Genomic DNA, 20,083 nt, shown 5'->3' with positions numbered 1-20,083 from the left:
TTCCATTTTACAATATGGAACCGTGCCATTAGACTGATGTAAACAGGTATCACGTCAGCATTGTATTTTCCAAAGCACAGAGACAAGTTGAGCTCAAGAAGGCTTATGATGACAACATATTTATGCACACACACATGCAATCAGTGCTTGGGATCTGTAGCTTAGTTGCCTTCCGGAAGTTTGGATGTTTAGTTCTAAGGCAGGCATGGCCAAACTTGGCCCTCCAGATGTTTTGGGACTACAATTCCCATCATCCCTGACCACTGGTCCTGTTAGCTAGGGATGATGGGAGTTGTAGTCCCAAAACATCTGGAGGGCTAAGTTTGGCCATGCCTGTTCTAAGCTAACACAGCATTGTCCTATGAGCTATACTCCTTTCTCCCACATCCACCTAAGACTTTAGGAATACTCGTCCACCGATGTATATGGGGAGTTGATATAACTCGATGCTGTTGACATGCCTTTGGAGCTCCTATGTGAGCAACCATTGAAGCTGGGTTCCTGTGAAGGAGCTCTTTTCTTGTGGCTAGACTTGGTGGTTTCTCCATCGCTGGGGTCAAACACCACCGACATGCTGGATTCCATTCTGGAAACTGTGTACAGGCTACTTTGCCTGGTAGGGTGGAACCTGGTCGTCTTGAGTTCCAGCTCATCGTAACTAGATACTTCGATGAAAGGACACCACTTGAAAGCTCTCTTGAAACCAGCTCTGAACCTGAAAGCAAAGAAACCCAGTCACTCGCAATGTATTTGTACTGCGGGAGATATCAAACAGCATAATGTTGCAAGCTTAGGCGCCTAAAATGGTGGGGAGAGGTGGCGGCATTTCAACATGTACCGGTAGTAGTGATGTATGGAAGTGAGAGCTGGACCATAAAGAAGGCTGATCGCCTTCTTTATTTTCCCAGTAGTGATGTATGGAAGTGAGAGCTGGACCATCAAGAAGGCTGGTCGCCGAAGAATTGATGCTTTTGAATTATGGTGCTGGATGAGACTCTTGAGAGTCCCATGGACTGCAAGAAGATCAAACCTATCCATTCTAAAGGAAATCAGCCCTGAGTGCTCATTGGAAGGACAGATCCTGAAGCTGAGGCTCCAATACTTTGGCCACCTCATGAGAAGAGAAGACTCCCTGGAAAAGACCCTGATGTTGGGAAAGATGGAGGGCACTAGGAGAAGGGGACGACAGAGGATGAGATGGTTGGACGGTGTTCTAGAAGCTACCAACATGAGTCTGACTAAACTGCGGGAGGCAGTGGAAGACAGGAGTGCCTGTCGTGCTCTGGTCCATGGGGTCATGAAGAGTCGGACACGACTAAACAACAACAACAACAACAACAACAACAGTTACTATGGCAGAAAATGTAATCAGGCTTGTGGGATGAAGGGGGAGTGGAAAAAGGGGAACAAGCAGCACAAAGGGATGTATCAGGGAACAAAGAAGTGTTTAACTGAGAAGGCACTCTTCACATGGATGTGTGTTACATGACACATGCACACTCATCAATGGGAGTTAAACATCTAGGGACCTGTTAGCATATTTGAGAAATGAACAGGACATGTGGAGGACACCTGGGGTGTACTTGTGCAAGACATCTAGAGTGCCAGAGGTAAACACTAAGGGAAAAGAGAGAAATTAGGTGAACCAATTAGATACTGAAGTGTCTATCATTAGCTTTTAAGGAACCCCAGTGTCTTAAGAACTGTATAAATATGAGGTATGTGTGATTTCATGGACTTGGTCTCCTGCCCTTGTGCTGGACAGGAGAGCACGGGATCCCTGGCTGGCAGGTCACCTCCACTGGTCAACTGTTTTTGATTGGTCTGCCACCACAGAAAAGTCTTCAAGAAACAATTCTGTGAAGCTAACCAGTTGAGTTTCTTAGCTTTAAGCTTTTAACTTGATTATTCAATTTACTTCTAAATTGCCTGTTTCCTGGTATAAACCTGCAATAAGCTTTAATAAATTCAATTTCTTTTGGATGCATGCCAGGGCTCCAGGTGTTTGTCTGCCTAGTTATGTGACCTGGACCCTGTGATCATCATCTGAGACCCTTCTTCGTGTGCCTCCTCCACAGGAGGTCTAGAAAGTGGCAAAACAAGGACAGACCTTTTCTGTGGTGGCTCTCCACTTGTGGGATGCTCTTCCCAAGGGAAGCTCGCCTGGAATCTTCATTACATATCTTTAAGCACCAGGCAAAAAGATTCTTTTTCTTCCAGGCCTTTGGCTAATTAAACAATCTATCACCTTTTAAACAGAGGTACTGTTTTTGTTTGTTATTATGGTATGCATTTTAGTGTTTTTATATTGCAAACCACCCTGTGATTTTTGCATGAAGTCCAGCTACGACCAGCTTAGCTTCTCCCCTGCAATAAAGGCTTAGGTTAGCTCTCTGGATTTGTAAAGAAGTGCTGATAAAAGTCAAAGGATTATAAACTGTGTATGTTTGATTCTATGTTTACAGATGTAGGCAATAAAAGAAGCTCTGGAGAGGGACAGATGCATTATTTTCTGTATTAATAATGCCATTCATATGTTTCGAGACTGAAACAAGGTGAGAAATGTAGTTCAGCTGGAGTGTTCCTATAACCACCAGAGGCAAAATGCTTTGTTTGAGTTAAAGCAGGTGAATCAAAGTCAGATGAGAATTAAAAAGCAGACCAGTGCCTTAACAGATGAATCGAAAAGCATAGTTCACATTTCAGGCTGAAGGGAGCAGAAAGTAAACGACGTTTTCTGCTACTTCATTTTGTGTCCCAAGTTCAACATCTACACATCTTGCAATCCGTTGCATCTTGCATAATATCGCAGGGGTGAGGGAAGCCGTGTTAGTCTGCTACAGTAAACACAAGGCGGAGTCTTGTAGCACCATATTGATGAACAGATTATTGTGGCATATGCTTGTAAATCTGTTAGCCTTTAAGGTGTGATCAGGCTCAGTCATGAAGGGTTGCTAATTAAAGAAATAATTCCATCCGTTCCTGGTTGGCATTTAACAGTATCGCTAAAGCAAAATGGGCTCCCATGCCATTAAAAACTCATGGCAGGCAGGAAGTCAACTGGTGAACTGTTTCCTAGCATTAGTTTGTAACATTTATATACCGTGTTTCCCACATTATAAGACACCGTCTTATGTTTATTTCACTCAAGAAAATAAGCCTATGGCTTATTTTCGGGGGGTGTCTTTTTTATTGTTACTATAAGTACGGTACCTCCTTACTGGGTCCTGCTGGCTCAGGGCTCGGGACGCGCAGCAAGCCGCCTCCTGCTGCTGCCAGATCCCGGAGGCGGCCTACTGGGTCTGGTTGGCCTGCATGGCCTGAAGCTGAGCGGCGGCAGGAGGTCCGCGGGTCCTTCCCTGCCACCAGGGCGCCGGCGGAAGCGCTGCTGGTCCCTTCCGTGCCGCCGGAACGTCGTGGGCTGCATGGCCCGAAGCTGAGTGGCGGCGGGAGGTCCGCGGGTCCTTCCGCGCCGCCGGGATGACGGATGGCAGTGGGAGCACTGCTGGCCCCTTCAGCCGGATGAAGGAAGCGGCCTGCCGGGTCGGTGCCCAGCAGCGCTGCGCGGAGCACCAGATCGAGTCAGTGCCCAGCAGCCCCGAGCTGGATTGAGGAGGCGGTGCTCCGTGCAGCGCTGCTGGGCGCTGACTCTGCAGGCCGCTTACTCGATCTGCTGCTCCGCGCGGCGCTGCTGGGCACCGACCCGGCAGGCCACTTCCTTGATCCGGCGGAAGGGGCCAGCAGTGCTCTCGCCGCCCGTCACCCCGGTGGCGCGAAAGGACCTGCGGACCTCCCACCACTGCTCAGCTTTGGGCCATGCAGCCCACGACACTCCATCGGCACGGAAGGAGCCAGCAGCGCTCTCGCCGGCGTCCGTCGCCCCTGCGGCGCGGAAGGACCTGCGGGCCTCCCGCCGCCGCTCAGCTTTGGGCCATGCAGCCCACGACGCTCCGTCGGCACGGAAGGAGCCAGCAGCGCTCTCGCCGGCGTCCGTCGCCCCTGCGGCGCGGAAGGACCTGCGGGCCTCCCGCCGCCGCTCAGCTTTGGGCCATGCAGCCCACGACACTCCGTCGGCGCAGAAGGAGCCAGCAGCGCTCTCGCCGGCGTCCGTCGCCCCTGCGGCGCGGAAGGACCTGCGGGCCTCCCGCCGCCGCTCAGCTTTGGGCCATGCAGCCCACGACACTCCGTCGGCGCAGAAGGAGCCAGCAGCGCTCTCGCCGGCGTCCGTCGCCCCGGCGGCGCGGAAGGACCCGCGGGCCTCCCGCCGCCGCTCAGCCTCAGGACATGGAAACTGGCAGGGATGGGGGATGGGGGAGCGCTTTCCCTCCTCCGCATCCCTCCGTGTAACTCTACCCTGCCAGGCGAGCGCTTGCGCTCTAAAGGAACGCAACAAGGTATGGCTTATTTTCAGGGGGTGTCTTAGATTTCACAACTGCTTAAAAATCCTGCCCTGGCTTACTTTATGACTACGTATTAAAAAGGGGGAAACACGGTATTCTACCTCAGAGGAGCATTTCAGTTTCATAACAGGCCTATGGGACCCAGGTGGCGCTGTGGTTTAAACCACAGAGTCTAGGGCTTGCTGATCAGAAGGTCGGTGGTTCGAATCCCTGCAACGGGGTGAGCTCCTGTTGCTCGGTCCCAGCTCCTGCCCACCTAGCAGTTCGAAAGCCCGTCAAAATGCAAGTAAATAAATAGGGACCGCTTTGGCGGGAAGGTAAACGGCATTTCTGTGCGCTGCTCTGGTTCACCAGAAGCAGCTTTGTCATGCTGGCCACATGACCCGGAAGCTGTCTGCTGACAAACACCGGCTCCCTCGGCCTATAGAGCGAGATGAGCGCCGGAACCCCAGAGTCGGACACAACAGGACCTGATGGTCAGGGGCCCCTTTACCTTTTAACAAGCCTATGAAGTAGATCAGAGTAGAAGATACATTTCACAGCTGAAGACGAATTTGAATTTTGATTTCCCAAGTTAATACCCATCACTCCCTGCTGTACTGCGGTGGATAGATAGTGTTTTAGGTGTCATGTTGAGCAAACCTTCATCAGCTGAATTTCCAAGTGTCAATGTGCAGGTTCCCCCCCCCCCCCCAAAGATGGCAATGCCATGCTGTGTCTGAGGATTCAGCTATACAGCTACAAATAAAATGTTTTAAGTGTGTTTTAAGTGCAATATGCAATGTGATGCTAGATAGCAATGGTGAGCCTTATGGAAAATTCAATGTATTTTTAAAAATGCTTTTAAAAAGCATTTTCAGAACAGTAATAATAATAATAATACCGTAATAATAATAATAATAATAATAATAATAATAATAATAATAATAATATATTTATACCCTGCCCATCTGGTTGGGCTTCCTCAGCCACTCTGGGTGGCTTTTTATATGTGTGTAGATTCCACCTGAGTTCAATGAAATAGGCACACGGTTCCTACTCATTATGTAGACAGAAGGAAAGTGGCGATAATGTGAAACAGCATGAATCGGATTCTGCCTAGCAAATTCAAAGCTACTTTATCATTCAGTGGGTTCCAGTGGCATCTCCTCCCTAGAATGTACTGTATAAGGCAGAGAGACGACTCAAGAAACCAAGGTCATCATGTGCTCTACTTTGCAGAGGCCTGCCCTCTGTTTGAAGGAGTCCTCTGCTTGAAACATAAAGTACCGCAAGATTCAAGGAAAAGTAGGAGGATATCTTGATTTGAAAATGTGAATAAGTGAAATGAAAATGACCACAATTGTCCGACAGGTTATTCCTAAATTGCAGCCACAAACGCCTCAAGGAATTCTGAGGCATTCTTACCTTTTATTGAGGCAGCAGTAGATAATCGGGTTGTACATGGTGGAGCTCATAGCAAGCCAGAAGGTGGCTAAGTAGACTTGCTGAATGTATTTCCAGCGGCCCAAGTTCTCATAGATGCCAGTAGCTATAAAATAAATGTGGTACGGCAACCAGCAGACTGCAAATGTCAGGACGACGACAATCATCATTTTAACCACCTGCAGAAAAGGAGAGGAGTTTTGGGAAAATGTACGGACATGAATGTCTTTTAATCATGGAATTTTATTTTTTAAATAGAACTAAACTAAAATACAGGGAACACACACACACACACACACACACACACACACACACAACAAGAACACTAAAATAAACAAAGAAACTCAATAATAATAATAATAATACTGCCCATCTGACTGGGTTGCCCATAGTATATCATGTTTGTGGGATAACAAGCATACAAATTGGTATCTGAAGAAGTGTGCATGCACCTGAAAGCTCATACCCATGACAAACTTAGTTGGTCTCTAAGGTGCTACTGGAAGGAATTTTTTTATTTTTTTGTTTCAAGCACACAAATGATAGCATATAGCAGTGGTGCCTCACTAGACGAAATTAATTCGTTCCACGGGTCAATTCGTGAAATGAAATTTTCATCTAGCGAGTCCCGGTTTTCCATAGGAATGCATTGAAACTTAATCAATGCGTTCCTATGGGCTCCGGGGGACTGGCGGCGGGGAAGGCAGGCAGGCAGGCGCTTGCTCTCTTGCCTGCCTGCCTGCCTTCCCCACCGCCTGTCACACGAAGATCAGCAGGCGCTGCTTGCGGGGCTTGTCAACCCCGGCAAACAGCGCCCGCCGATCTTCGGCTCTGTCCCCCAATGCGCTACGGCTCAGGGAAGCAGGAAGGGAGACGGCAACAGCCCGCAGCTTCCCGGGCTGTTGCCATCTCCCTGCCTGCTTCCCCAAGCTGAAGCGCCCGGGCAAGCCCGACACAGCAGGGGATCCCGCCTGTCACACAGGCGGGGATCGTAGGGGCTTCTCAAGCCCCTACGATCCCCACTGTGTGTTGGACGGGATGTGGGGGGAATGCAGGAAAAATCCTGCGTTTCCCCCGCATCCCGCCTGTCACACAGCGGGTATTGTAGGGCGCTTGAGAAGCCCCTACGATCCCCGTAGTGTGTCGGATGGGATGTGGGCGGAACGCAGGATTTTTCCTACGTTCCCCCCCATCCCTCCTGTTGCGTTCAGTGCCGGCGGAACACAAAGGGCCAAAGGATAGAGACTGAGTTAGTTTTCATCAAGTTACAGTCCCTGCAAGGCTTAGTGTGAGCAGCTGTTTTTCTGCAGGGCACTTTCTCCCTGGTGTGGCAAACATTGTTTTTTTGAGAAGGGAATTGCCCACACACAATTTACATTTGAATCTCAAGGCGCTTGATTTAGTGACCTCTAAAGCAGTGTTTCCCAACTTTGGGTCTCCAGCTGTTTCTGGACCACAACTCCCACCATCCCTAGCTAGCGAGACCAGTGGTCAGCGATGATGGGAATTGTAGTCCAAAACCAGCTGTAGACCCAAGGTGGGGAAACACTGAAGTAGGGCAACAGCAACTGAAGGCCACTGGGCCAAATCTGTCCGCCCTCTATGATGCCATCAACACATAGTCCACCCAATTTTCAACTGAAGCAAGGAAAGAGAGATACAGATGAGTATTATTTATGTCAAAATAAATTGACAGTAGGCAATTTTTTTTTGGGGGGGGGGGTAACAGGGAGCTTTGGGTCAGCAACCTCCAAGGTGGCTGGAGGGTAAAAAAATAGTTGTTCCCATCAATGAAAACATGAAAAATTAGTTATAGTGGAAAAGTTTGGTTTTGAGGGCTTACTATGTGTCAGCCATGTAAACATTCATCCTTAAATATTTATCTGGAAGTGCAGTTGCACATCTTAAGCAGTAATATTTACGTGCTGCTCAGCAACACTTGCTCTCCGGGTAGTTTGCAGTGAACAGCAGCAGCAGCAGCAACAACAACCACAACAAATAATCGAAAGCAATTTAAGCACTTCCATGAAATTAGAACAAAACAAAATCAGCAACAGCATGAAACAGACTAAAAGCAGCAATCTCAAACAACATCAGTACAAAGGTGAAAATAGTACTTCTAGATTTTAACATTTTAAATGATTCTATGGTTACAAGACATGGTAAAATAAATAAATGAAAGACTCCAGTCAGGGGTGGAACCACGGAAAAAGAGTTTCTATTGTTTTGATTGCTCTTGCAACTGCAATGATTAATCTATTTCCGCACAAGAAGTTTGAAGACATGCTAAATCTTTGCTTCACCGCTATGAATTTGGACGATTTGGAAAACTGCGTCTTAGAATGATAGAATCGTAGAATTGTAGAGTTCGAAGGGACCCCGAGGGTCATCTAGTCTAAGCCCCTGCAAGGCAGGAATCTCAACACACAGTCCCCATCCAATTTGAAACCATACCAGACCCTGCTTAAGCTTTGCAAATATGCTAGCTGTTTTATTACTGCACTCTGGGAGGAATAAAACTAGTGCTTTTCCTCAGTGCTACTTTAGCCCTATGAATATAGAAAATTATAGTCCAGCTCTCCTCTTACTGCAATAACAACCACCTACCGTATATTTTAACAGTATGCATTTATTTATTGCATTTTCTCCCAACACAAGAACATTTCTTTGTAAAGGGCAGGCAGCATATACTTAAAGAGAAAATATTTTGCTTTTGTTCATGGACGGCTTCTTTCCCTATCATTGAAGCCCATTTCAGATTGAAGCTGCTAAAATGGAATAGGAAACCTGTGCCTCTCTAGATGTTGTTAAGACTCCCTCTTTCATCATCCCTGACCATGCTGGCTGGGTCTGAAGGGAGCTGGAGTCAAAAAAACTAAAGTGACGCAGGTTCCTGTTGCTAGTCATAAAAGAGATGAAGGAAACATGACCTCAGTACTTACAAACTGAAAACAAATTATTTGTTTAGGCCAAAAACAGGCATTACAGTTGACGCATGGCTGCTCCTCAAAGCAAGTGCCTCCATGTCATTTCCTCCTCTCTGCTTTGGTCACATGTTTTGCATTACTAAACATTATGGGATTGCATTATGAGTTTTCCCACCCTTCCTGCCCCTTGAGGAAAGGGGGTCTCCCAACACGATGATGTCACATCACCTTTTTTTTTTTTGCACCACTAGCAGTGCAATCTGAGGCTTACTTCCAGGTTAGTGTGTATAGGATAGCACCTAAATGCAATTGCTGCAGTAGCTGGTGGATTATAACTGAAAGGAAATACCATGCAAGTAAAGAAGAATGGAAGGCAAAGATGTCTATGGCAATATCTCCAAGAGCCAACTTTGTGTGGTGATAGCAACGTAGAAGAGGTTGGGATGAAAGAAGGAAGGAAGGAAGGAAGGAAGGAAGGAAGGAAGGAAGGAAGAAAGAAAGAAAGTGTGTGGCTATGCAACACTAGGGGTGTTCTATGAGGGTATAATTTGTGTACCTATGTGCCCGTTAGCTGAGCTCTACAAATCAGCATGTGTGTGCATCTATAGAGATAGATTGTGCTTATGTTCAAAGTAACACATGAACGAGCCTTCTGTTATACATAAAAACATATGGAAATGTTGAATTAAGGGTGAAATCCTATGGACCTCCAAAGGATGTGAGAGAGGTCTGTTGCTGTCCAATGCTAGATCCCACAGGGAAAGCAGCAAGGCTGATCAGAACCATGGATAGCTCCAAGTGAGCCACTTGCTTCAACTTTTGTTCAGAGCAGACTGGGAGCCTTTAAGTCACTGTTTCCTGACTATCTCCTCCAGACTCTATCAGCTAATGGAGAACTTCAGAGCTTTAAAGCACCAACCCACATTACTGAAGACAGGAATGCTTCCTCTATTCCATAGCCTTCTGCTGGTGGGAGGCATCTGGTTCCTCAGGTGGACATATTTGCATAAGCAATAAATTTCTACCAGTCTCCTGCAAACATTTCTCTGCATTTACTTCCTCTAGCTATTCTTAGTGTACATGTAAGTTTCTCTACTAGGGCTACCTGTCAAATCCTTTTATACAATGCTGTTAAATTAGCTCCATTAAGATCCTTCCAAAAGCTGGCAATGGTGCAGCTACAAAATTAGCCAAGGAGGGATTTATCAAGCCTGTATTATCATCTGTAAATTAATTCAGTAGCACAGGCTCTGGGGTCTTCCTAATAGATTGCTAGGTGATTTTACCCACGCTGCACCTTGACTTGGACAAGCCTAGCAGGGCTTAGGAAGTGGTGACTCCTCTGCTAAAGACTCCACTCCATCGTTACTCCAAAATGGGGACGACTGGGATCAGGCAGACTGTGTGCCTGCTCAGTCTGCGGTCCAGCTGCTGGTTTTGGGTTCTTAATCTTTAAATTAGACTTGAAGTGGACAGCTCTTCAAAGAGAATTCTGCCTTCTGCAGAGTAGGACACACGATCACGTCAGGTAACAAACAGCCACTCCAAACTTTGTTCTAAGCTCAGCTCTGGTGCCACTGTCCCATTTTCAACCTTTTATCCATCTTACGTTCCAGAAATGCTGACTTGTCTATAGTATGGCATCATTAGTGGACTGAAAAAGAGTACTCAGTACCGCAGGCAAAATTATTATTATATTGTCATAAATCATCCAGTAATTTTCACAGCAAATTGCATTTCTCCACTCCATTACTTCCATTCTCAGTTGGTTAGGTTGTTCCTTGCACTGAGCTGGCAGGCATATGGCTTCAATCAATCAATATGATCAAGCACTTGGTGATCAGTCTGGCTGTTTCTCACCAGCTTCTCCAAAGTTCTGCTTTATTCTAAGGAATCAGCAGATAATTTATTTATTTTTATCCAGCAACCTGACGTGTCACTTTGAAAATCTGAAGTGTATAAATGAGTGCACCTTTCCATCAATATTTTCCCTTCCTGGAAACTGTAGTTTCTTAAAGGTGCCAAGAATTGCGAGGAACTAAAATTCCCAGAGTGGTTGAACACTCAAGTCCTCTTCCCAGAGAAGTCTGGGAATTGTAGCCCAGGGAGTCCTCTATCAACTCAGCTCCATTAACAAAGGTGCATTGGGTGAAGCCATGATCATTTAAAATGTCATGATATTGTTTAAAATGTTTAGTGCAGATGGGGCCCTAGACTTAACATGCACCTTGACAGAGGTGAGGGGCCTTCTTTTCTATTGAGTGTCACATTCCCTTGGAAACGTACATCCAATTTCTTTCTTTACATTTTTTGGGGGGCCCCAAGAGAGTGGGGCCCTAAGCTACAGCTTGTTTAGCTTATATGTAAATCTGGCACTGGTCTCAAGAGGATTACAACAAAATTGCAAAGCTATCAAGTTTTTCAATCCCCTCAGCAATAAACTATTTCTTTGTCCTTTGGGGTTGCCTTTTAACAACTGCAGTAAACTTTGCACGGAAACTGGAATTGATGGCCCAAAATGAAATACTGGATGCTTGCAAAGGCTCATGGCAGAGAAGCACCTATCTTTTTCTATTTGAAAATAACATAGATGCAGGGATACTTGAGACTCAGCTCCCGCAGCCTAATTAATATTCAGCCCACTATCAATCCATGCAATTGCTAATTGCATGAATGATGCCACCTCTAGTTTGGTTCTGAGCTGCATGAAGCAATTGTCAATATTGATAAGAGAACCCCATTAAAAAAATAAGAGTGAAAAGACAGAACTTGTTTGATACATAAAACACCGTTTATTTGGAAGAGGCCTCTGTTCTTTGGGAGAAGTCATTTGGTTTGAATGAATCACAGGGAAAGTCAAGGTGTGGGTTCATATCCGCATTGCTATGCATTAAATCCATTTATTACCAACTTTGATATCAACAGACCTTTTGCCCTCCCGATTTCAATGTTAAATTAAGAGCTGGAAATTGAATTAATTGCTATTCTGTTAGCAGAGTGCAAGGAAATGTGTTTCATTGCCTTTAGTAGTGGGATGGCTAAATAAATAGTATGCAGCGGCAGGAAAGTTGGCGTTAACAGGTTTAATTCAAATTAGAGATGCCTGTGGGAATACAGATGAGATTTCTGAAAAAATGCTCTTTCTTTCCGGATGTTTGGAACAAGAAATGGAGAGGCAGGTGGTTATTATATTGCCAGTGCTAGGCTACTGAAAGGAGGAAATACCCATTGCATACAGAATTCTAGAATCTGCTCAACTAGAGGTGCAGAAAATACTCCCAAGCATATGTGATGACTGTTGGCGGCACTGCTGATCACCGGAGCCAGCCAAAAGAGATTTTGCTGCCTGTGGTAAATATAGGTTTATGGTTTTCCTCGCTCCACACAAACCATGAGTGGTAACCAAAGCTTTGTTCATGGATTTACAGCTTGTGGTTTTTCTGGAGGAGACAAACTGAGCCCGAATTTGGACGACATGCTAAGCCAAACTATGGCTTCTCTTCAGAGTAGCACAGCAGCAGAACCAGAGGGAGGAACAAAGCAGCCACAATATCCTCTCTGGGAACCCACTGGCTTGCGGTAAACCTTGGTTTGGGCTCTATGATCTGAACCAGTGGTTTGCTCAAGGCAGGCCAGTGAACTTTTTAAGTCTACTTCAGGCATTACAACTATGAAGGGGCAACTAGAGTAGAAAAGCACTCTTGACTTGTGCCAGCTTCCTTGTTTTCTGGTGGAACTTCTGCAGCAATGAAGCCCTCCACATGTTTGCTTCCCTGCCCTGGCTGGCTAAATCAGTGAGATCAGGGTAGGGTGTTTGGACTTTGGAGGTGATTCATGCCTCCTTGAAGGAAGGAGTGATTCTTAAAAGCCTTAAGGTGGTGCTCCAGTTCGTTCTTAAATCCATCTCAGTCTGGCTTTAGGTGCAGCTAAGGAATGGCAATAGTCTCGGTGTGTGATTTGGGCAATGGAAGTGCTGCCCTGATCATTCTCCCACACCTTACAGGAGCTTTTGAAACCATCCACCATGTTATTCTTCTGGGTCACATATCAGGGTTGGGCTTAGCATGAAGTGCATTACAATGTGTTCAACGGAGCATACATCTGCAGGATTTCCTCCTTAGAGATTTCTTTGTTCTGAGCATTGCTTTCAAATAAATTTTCTTCTGCACTTGTTCTTTAATGTCTGTGGCACAGTGAGTGATTTCTCATTTTATCACCACCACCAGACCTTTGACAGATCCTTAGCAGCAGAAGGTCTTTTGCTAACAGAAAAGGAGATAGTCACACTAACCTAGAAAAAGGTCTTTTAAAGAATTTGGCTGTTGTTTCTTTTTTTTAATATATATATTTTTATTGATTTTTTTACACATATATTTTCCAAACTCCACATAACACCTTATCTTATACAACATTTTTTGGATTCCCATCAACTACATCTAGAGATTTTCAATCTTCTCACTTAGTCCTGCATTTCATTTTTCACTATTACTTTGACTTCCATAACTACTAGTCCTTTTCATAAGTTTTATCTGCAATATTTCATATAGTCCTCCTTACAAAACTTCTTGCAGTCCTACTAGTGTATTCAATTGTTTACAATTGATTTTCAAATAGTTCGTATATTTACGCCAATCTTCTAGGAACCTCTGATCCTGCCGGTTTCGAATTCTTCCTGTCATTTTGTCTAATTCTGCATAGTCCATTAATTTAATCTGCCATTCTTCTTTCATCGGTAATTCTTCTTGCTTCCATTTCTGTGCCAGTAATCCTCTTGCTGCTGTGATTGTGTATAAAAACAATTTGCTATCTTGTCCCAGCTCCTGCCCACCTAGCAGTTCGAAAGCCCATCAAAGTGCAAGTAGATAAATAGGGACCGCTCCGGTGGGAAGGTAAACGGCATTTCCATGTGCTGCTCTGGTTTGCCAGAAGCAGCTTTGTCATGCTGGCCACATGACCCGGAAAATGTCTGCGGACAAACGCCGGCTCCCTTGGCCTATAGAGCGAGATGAGCGCCGCAACCCCTGAGTCGGACACGACTGGACCTGATGGTCAGGGGCCCCTTTACCTTTACCTTCATCTTGTCTACTAATGTCCTCACCAATAATACCAAGTAAAAATGCTTCTGGTTTTGGTATATTTCAACATCTTTTTCATCTCATTATATATCATTTCCCAGAAGCGTTTAACTTTTTTGCATTCCCACCACAGATGATAAAAGGTTTCCTCTTTTTCCTTGCATTTTCAACATTTATTACTTTTGGCTGTTGCTTCATTATAACATTTATCCTATAAGCTGAAGATAATGGGAAGCTTTCTAATAGATGATGTGGTACATGGTGTTCCCATTCTCACTCTTTACAGACCATGCTAATGACCTAAACGTAGCATTCGAGAATGGTACTTTCAGCATATCTTTAGCCAGTTTTGATGTCTGTCTGTCTGTCTGTCTGTCTGTCTGTCTGTCTGTCTGTCTGTCTGTCTGTCTGTCTCTCGTTCCTTGTGATTCAATATAAAGCATAGTGATCAGCTCTTTCGGAGAAATGAGTGTTGATTTACTGCACATAGGTCTACAACCTTTCTGAGTCCAGGGGCACATATAGGCAACCTCTTGGCATCACAAGAGAGACACTGATGATGCTAAAAACCCACCCACCCACTGCAAAACAAGCAACACATTATAAATACCCTCCCCCCCAAAAAACAAATAAAAGACCAAAAACATGAACAGAGCAAACAAGTCTTGCTGGGGGAGAAGGACCATAATTGAGTGGTAGAGCACCTGCTTTGTGTACAGAAGGTCCTTGGTTTTATCTCTGATACCTCCAGATAGGAATGGGGAAGTCTCCTTGTCTGAAAACTTGGAGACCCGCTGCCAGTCAGTGTAGACTATTTTGAGCTAGATGAACCAATGTTCTGGTTTGGTATAAGGCAGCTTTTTATGTCCTTATCGCTCCAACCCCTACCCCCAAAGTGAAAAGTGAGAGCAAAAAGTCACATTTTATTTTAGCAGGCACAATGTGTGTGGGCAATGTGTTGGGGATCCCACATCTAATGTGTTGGGGATCCCACATCAGTAATCTGGAGAAATGTGTAATTTCACTCATTGAAAAATTCTAACTTGTAATGTGGATAACTGCAAGAGAATTTTTTGTATTAAAATGGTTTTCAAATTGTATATCTGAATTTGAGCTTTTGGGTCAAGCTTAAACTTTTGAAGATGTGCTCCAAATGTTTTTGTATCAATGCAATATGGATAGCTTTGACATTCAGTTACCAAAGTAGGTTTCTGCCTCTCAGATATGACATTTGCCCGCTCTTAAACAGCAGAAGGCTGCAACTAAATCTTGCACACAATTAAGCTGCCATCAAGCACCAGAAAAAACTGCTGCTGAAATAGTTCTAGGATGAAGGAGAGAGCATCTGTTTTGCACAAGGTGCTCGATGCTCCAGCAATCTGTTAGTAGAGCAGAAATTAATTTGCCACATAAAAACGAGTCCGTCAAACGCTGCCCACCAGCAACCCTTTATCAGCACTGCAGCCACAACTGCAATGGGAGGAGTAGAGATTTGAATTCTAGGTAAGCTGTCACTCATGGCTTGAATAGCTATAGTGGCAGCTAAACTCACAGACTGAGGGGTGCTTGGGAGGGGGGAAGCAGGACAGCTCTTTGCTCACCTCTCTCCTTGAGAGGCCTTCGTTCAAACTGCCACTGCTGTTGGAAGAGGTTGTGCCCGACCTGGAGAAATGTGCTCGTTGTGCTCAGAAGCCAGGAGACAGTGTGATGTAGTGATTAGAGTGAGATTAAGGGCTTATCCATACATATATCTTGCCCAATGTTTTCCAGGCACAGGTATGAGCTCTGAAGCTCCATGTCCAAGTGCTTTCCCCTCCCTGCCCCAGAGCATTTCCTGCAAAAAAACAAAGCTGCTCTTTAAAGCTGAAGTGCAAAACTGGTAATTTGGGTTTTCTGTGGATTGCTGTTTGCTCCAATTCAGCTTTAAAGAGTAGATCTTCATGGGGAAAGCTCTGGAGCAAAAGAAAGAGTGCTCGGACACAGAGATTTGAAGTGTGGACCATGCCTGGGAAGCACAGAGAAAAGGTAAGCGTAGATAAACCCTAGGACCTGGGAGACCAGGGTTCAAATTCTCTGTTGGCTATAAAGCTCACTGGGTCAGTCAAATTCTCTCAGCCTAACTTACCTCACAGGGTTGTTGTGAGGACAAAATGAGGAGGATGAAAATTTTGTGTACTACGTTGGACTCCTTGGAGGAAAGGCAGGATAAAAATGCAATCAGAAAAACAATATGTAATCCATTTGACTGGGATTCTGAAGTAGGGAATGGGTGATATGTCAATAAAAATGCTACTGAATTTTCACGAGGGTTTAAGAACTGGACTTAAGACTGGAGAAGCTGGAATTTACAGGTTCTCCCATGTCTTGTAGTTAATCCTATACTCTGCATTCTCAACCTTCTTAGTTTCACTGACAAAATGAAAAGGAGGTAGTAAAATGGCTCATCCAGTCCCCTCCAAATAGGTGCTAGGCACAGGAATACTGGTGAGACCCAATTTCTCTTTGCACACCCTGTATCATTATCATTATTAATTTAATTTCTATACCACCCTATACCCAAAAGTCTCAGGGCGATTCACATAAAATATCAAATACATAAAATCAAAACAAAAACAGCAACCCAATAACTACCCCCCCAAAAGAGCCAGCATTTTAAAAAGAGTATAGGAAGCTCATCAAGTCAGGCAAAGGCCTGGTTAAAAAGGAACGTTTTTGCCTGGCGCGTAAAGGTGTATAATGAAGGCGCCAGGTGACCTTCCCTGGGGAGAGCATTGCACAGACGGGGAGCCACTGCAGAGAATGCCCGTTCTCATGTTGCCACCCTCCTGACCTCTCGAGGAGGCACACAAAGAAGGGCCTCAGAAGGTGATCTCAGGGTGGGTTCATATGGGAAGAGGTGGTCCTTGAGGTATTGTGGTCCTGAGCTGTTTAAGGCTTTATAGGTCAAAACCAGCACTTTGAATTGGACCCGGAAATTAATTGATAGCTCAAACCATCTTGCTCTGGTGAGCAACATGGCCACTGAATTCTGCAACAGCTGAAGTTTCCAAACTGTCTTCAAAGGCAGCCCTACATATAACACATTGCATTTGGTAACCTTGAGGTTACCAGAGCATAGACAACAGCAGTTAGGCTATCCCTGTCCAGATAGGGCCACCAGCCAAAGCTGCTGGGAGGCACTCTGGGCCACTAAGGCCACCTGAGCTTCAAGTAACAGCAAAGGATCCAAGTACGAACGACCCAAGCTACGAACCTGCTCCTTCAGGGGCAGCCTAACCCCATCCAGAGCAGGCGACCTCCCACCCATCTGGTCTAGGAACCCACCCACTAACCCATCCTCAGTCTTATCTGGATTGAGTTTCAGTTTGTTGGCTCTCATCCAGTCAATTACTGAGGCAAGACACTGATCCAGCGCTTCCACTGCCTCACCTGAGGAGAAATAGAGCTGAGTGTTATCAGCATACTGCTGACAACGTACTCCAAACCTCCGGATAACCCCACCCAGCAGTTTCATGTAGATGTCAAACAACATGGGGGATAGAATTGAGCCCTGAGGAACCCCACATTGAAGGTTCCACAGAGCTGAAAAGCACTCCCCAAGTGACACCATGACCGTCCAAGTAGGACTGGAACCACCGCAAAGCGGTGCCACCCACTCCTAGTTCGGAGAGTTGTTCCAGGAAGATACATGGTCGATGGTATTGAAAGCCGCTGAGAGGTCGAAAAGAATTAACAGGGACATGTTTCCCTTGACTCTCCCTCGACAGAGGTCATCATACAGGGCGACCAAGGCAGTTCCTGTGCCAAAACCAGGCCTAAAACCCCGATTGAAATGGATCCAGAAAATCAGCTTCTTCCAAGAGCACCTGGATCTGGTCTGCAACCACTCGCTCCAGAACCTTCTGTAGAGGTACCAGGAACTCAGCCAGTGCAGGCCACACATCTTTTATTTATTTTAGATTGTATTATCCCTCATCTCAAACGTTGACAGCTGGTAAGAATATTTTTATTAAAACAACAAGATGGAGAGGCAGATACTGTACGTTTTAACAGCTTCCCCCCAAAAAACAGGCACACACTGTCCTCTAGCCGGTCCTCAAAAGCCTGTGCAATCAGAAAAGATTATAACAGTCACACCTGAAATTGAAAGTGCCATGGTTCCTTCCAGAGTGACCAAAAAAATAAAAAGGAGGTGGGAAACCCATCAGCCAAACATTTCAGGCCATACATTATGCAAAAAGCAGCTCAATCAGGGAGAAGCAGGACTTCATTAATGTCATGGATGAAAGTCAGGTTGATAAATGGCATCATCATTTTAACCAAGGCCATTGGGAGCTCTTTCATTAGTGCTTAGGATATTTCTTAAAGCCATAGCAAAGTCAGAATCAACAGCAGAGAAGATAGGATACTGACATCCTGTTATCATAGTGGATTTATTAGAGCCAGGCTGTTCAGTTTAGTTACAAGTATAAACACACACACACACACACACACACACACACACACACACACACACACGTATTATCTATCTATCTATCTATCTATCTATCTATCTATCTATCTATCTAATCTATCTAATCTATCTAATCTATCTAATCTATCTATCATCTACCTACAGTCATACCTCTTGCAAATGCTTCATGTTGCGTTTTTTTGGGTTAAGAACGTGGTAAGCCCGGAACTGTTTACTTCTGAGTTTTGCCGCGTGCGCACATGCAAAAGTGTTCTGCATGGTTTGCGCATGCACAGAAGCGCTCTATCACGCTTCGCACATGCGCAGAAGCGCCACTCTGGTTACGGACTTTTTGGGGTGTGATCGGCACCCCAGAACGGATCATGCCCGCAACCAGAGGTACCTATCTATCATCTACCTACCTACCTACCTACCTACCTACCTACCTACCTACCATCTCTATCATCTACCTACCTACCTACCTACCTACCTATCTACCTACCTTTCCTACTTTCCCACTTACCAGCGTAGGGCTTAAGGTGCCTATAAATGTGACACACCAACTGCAGCAGTTACTGGACAGAGACCATTTATCTACAATGATCCATTCACTTATAATATCAAGGGCGGACTACTGCAGCCCACAGCATGGAGCCATCCCATCACACATTTTGCATTATTACATATCCCAAGGGCAAAAGGATGAGGCAGTGCAAAAGCCATGCATTCTCTATCACTGTCCTGTGCTGGTCCTTGGAGTAGCAAGGCAGTGATGCACATTGGTGGTCACACCAAGGAGAGCTGAGAGTTTCAGGGCCTCCGTGTCCTGACCAACTCTTCTGTGCTCCCACTTCCTTTGGGGAGAAGGAGAGTTTCAGCCCTCTGGCCTGAAGATGGATGCTTCTCCTGCACCCCATGACCTCATGCCTCCTGTGCTGTCTGCACCATTGGAATGTGCATTACAAAACAGGCAATCACAACCATAAAGCTACAGGAATTAATCCTGTACTAACCAAGCAAGAATTAGAATTAGTGGTACATTACCTTCCTCTTGGCTTTCAGCTGCTCGTGATATTTGTCAGATGTATCGCCAGGGATCTCTCCGCCCCAAAGGGTAATTCCAACGATTGTGTAAGTGATTCCCATGACAAGCAGTGGAAAACAATAGACAAGGGCGATCACAATGATGTGGTACCTGCAAGAGAGCAGAACTGAACTGATGCATCCTTGGAGAAGGACCCTTCAGAAGTTAAGCATCTGGTTGTATTGGTAAAAACAACCAGGCTTCATTTGAAGGATGGGGAAACATGGGCAGTGTGCCCATTCAACATTAGGAATAGTATATTAATTTCTTTTTCACACACAACATCCCTTCATCTTGTGTAAAGGGAACAAGAAAGGGAAAAGAACTTCCATCCAAGATTGGTCCATTTGGGTGAATGGAGCATTGCGCCACCAACCTCGGTTTGCCCTCAGCCATACCTACTCGCTTGCCTTCCCAGGGAGTGACCCTGGCTGTTAGCTTCCTTTTCCTTAAAGGTAAATGGACCCCTGACCGTTAGGTCCAGTTGCGGATGACTCTGGGGTTGCGGCTCTCATCTCACTTTATTGGCCGAGGGAGCCGGCGTACAGCTTCCGGGTCATGTGGCCAGCATGACTAAGCCGCTTCTGGCGAACCAGAGCAGCACACAGAAATGCCGTTTACCTTCCCGCTGGAGCGGTACCTATTTATCTACTTACACTTTGACGTGCTTTTGAACTGCTAGGTTGGCAGGAGCAGGGACTGAGCAACAGAAGCTCACC

At 45.5% G+C, this 20,083-nt stretch overlaps 1 protein-coding gene across 1 annotated transcript in view; it reads right to left on the bottom strand.

Moving 5' to 3' along the window:
- Nucleotides 1-272: 272 nt before the first annotated feature.
- TACR3 (tachykinin receptor 3) overlaps nucleotides 273-20,083 on the bottom strand; it is a 31,287-nt gene continuing 11,476 nt past the window's right edge. The window contains exons 3-5 of the mRNA XM_035111997.3: nucleotides 19,325-19,475; nucleotides 5,808-6,004; nucleotides 273-715 (exon numbers count right to left, since the gene is read on the bottom strand). Coding sequence (XP_034967888.3) covers nucleotides 400-715; nucleotides 5,808-6,004; nucleotides 19,325-19,475 — 664 coding nt within the window. The 3' untranslated portion in view covers nucleotides 273-399. The remainder of the gene's footprint in view (nucleotides 716-5,807; nucleotides 6,005-19,324; nucleotides 19,476-20,083) is intronic.

This window comes from Zootoca vivipara, chromosome Z1, assembly GCF_965207765.1.
Source record: "Zootoca vivipara chromosome Z1, rZooViv2.hap1.1, whole genome shotgun sequence".
NCBI lineage: Eukaryota > Metazoa > Chordata > Lepidosauria > Squamata > Lacertidae > Zootoca > Zootoca vivipara.
Note: the sequence above shows the minus strand (reverse complement) of the source record. Positions and strands in the feature narration are given on the sequence as shown.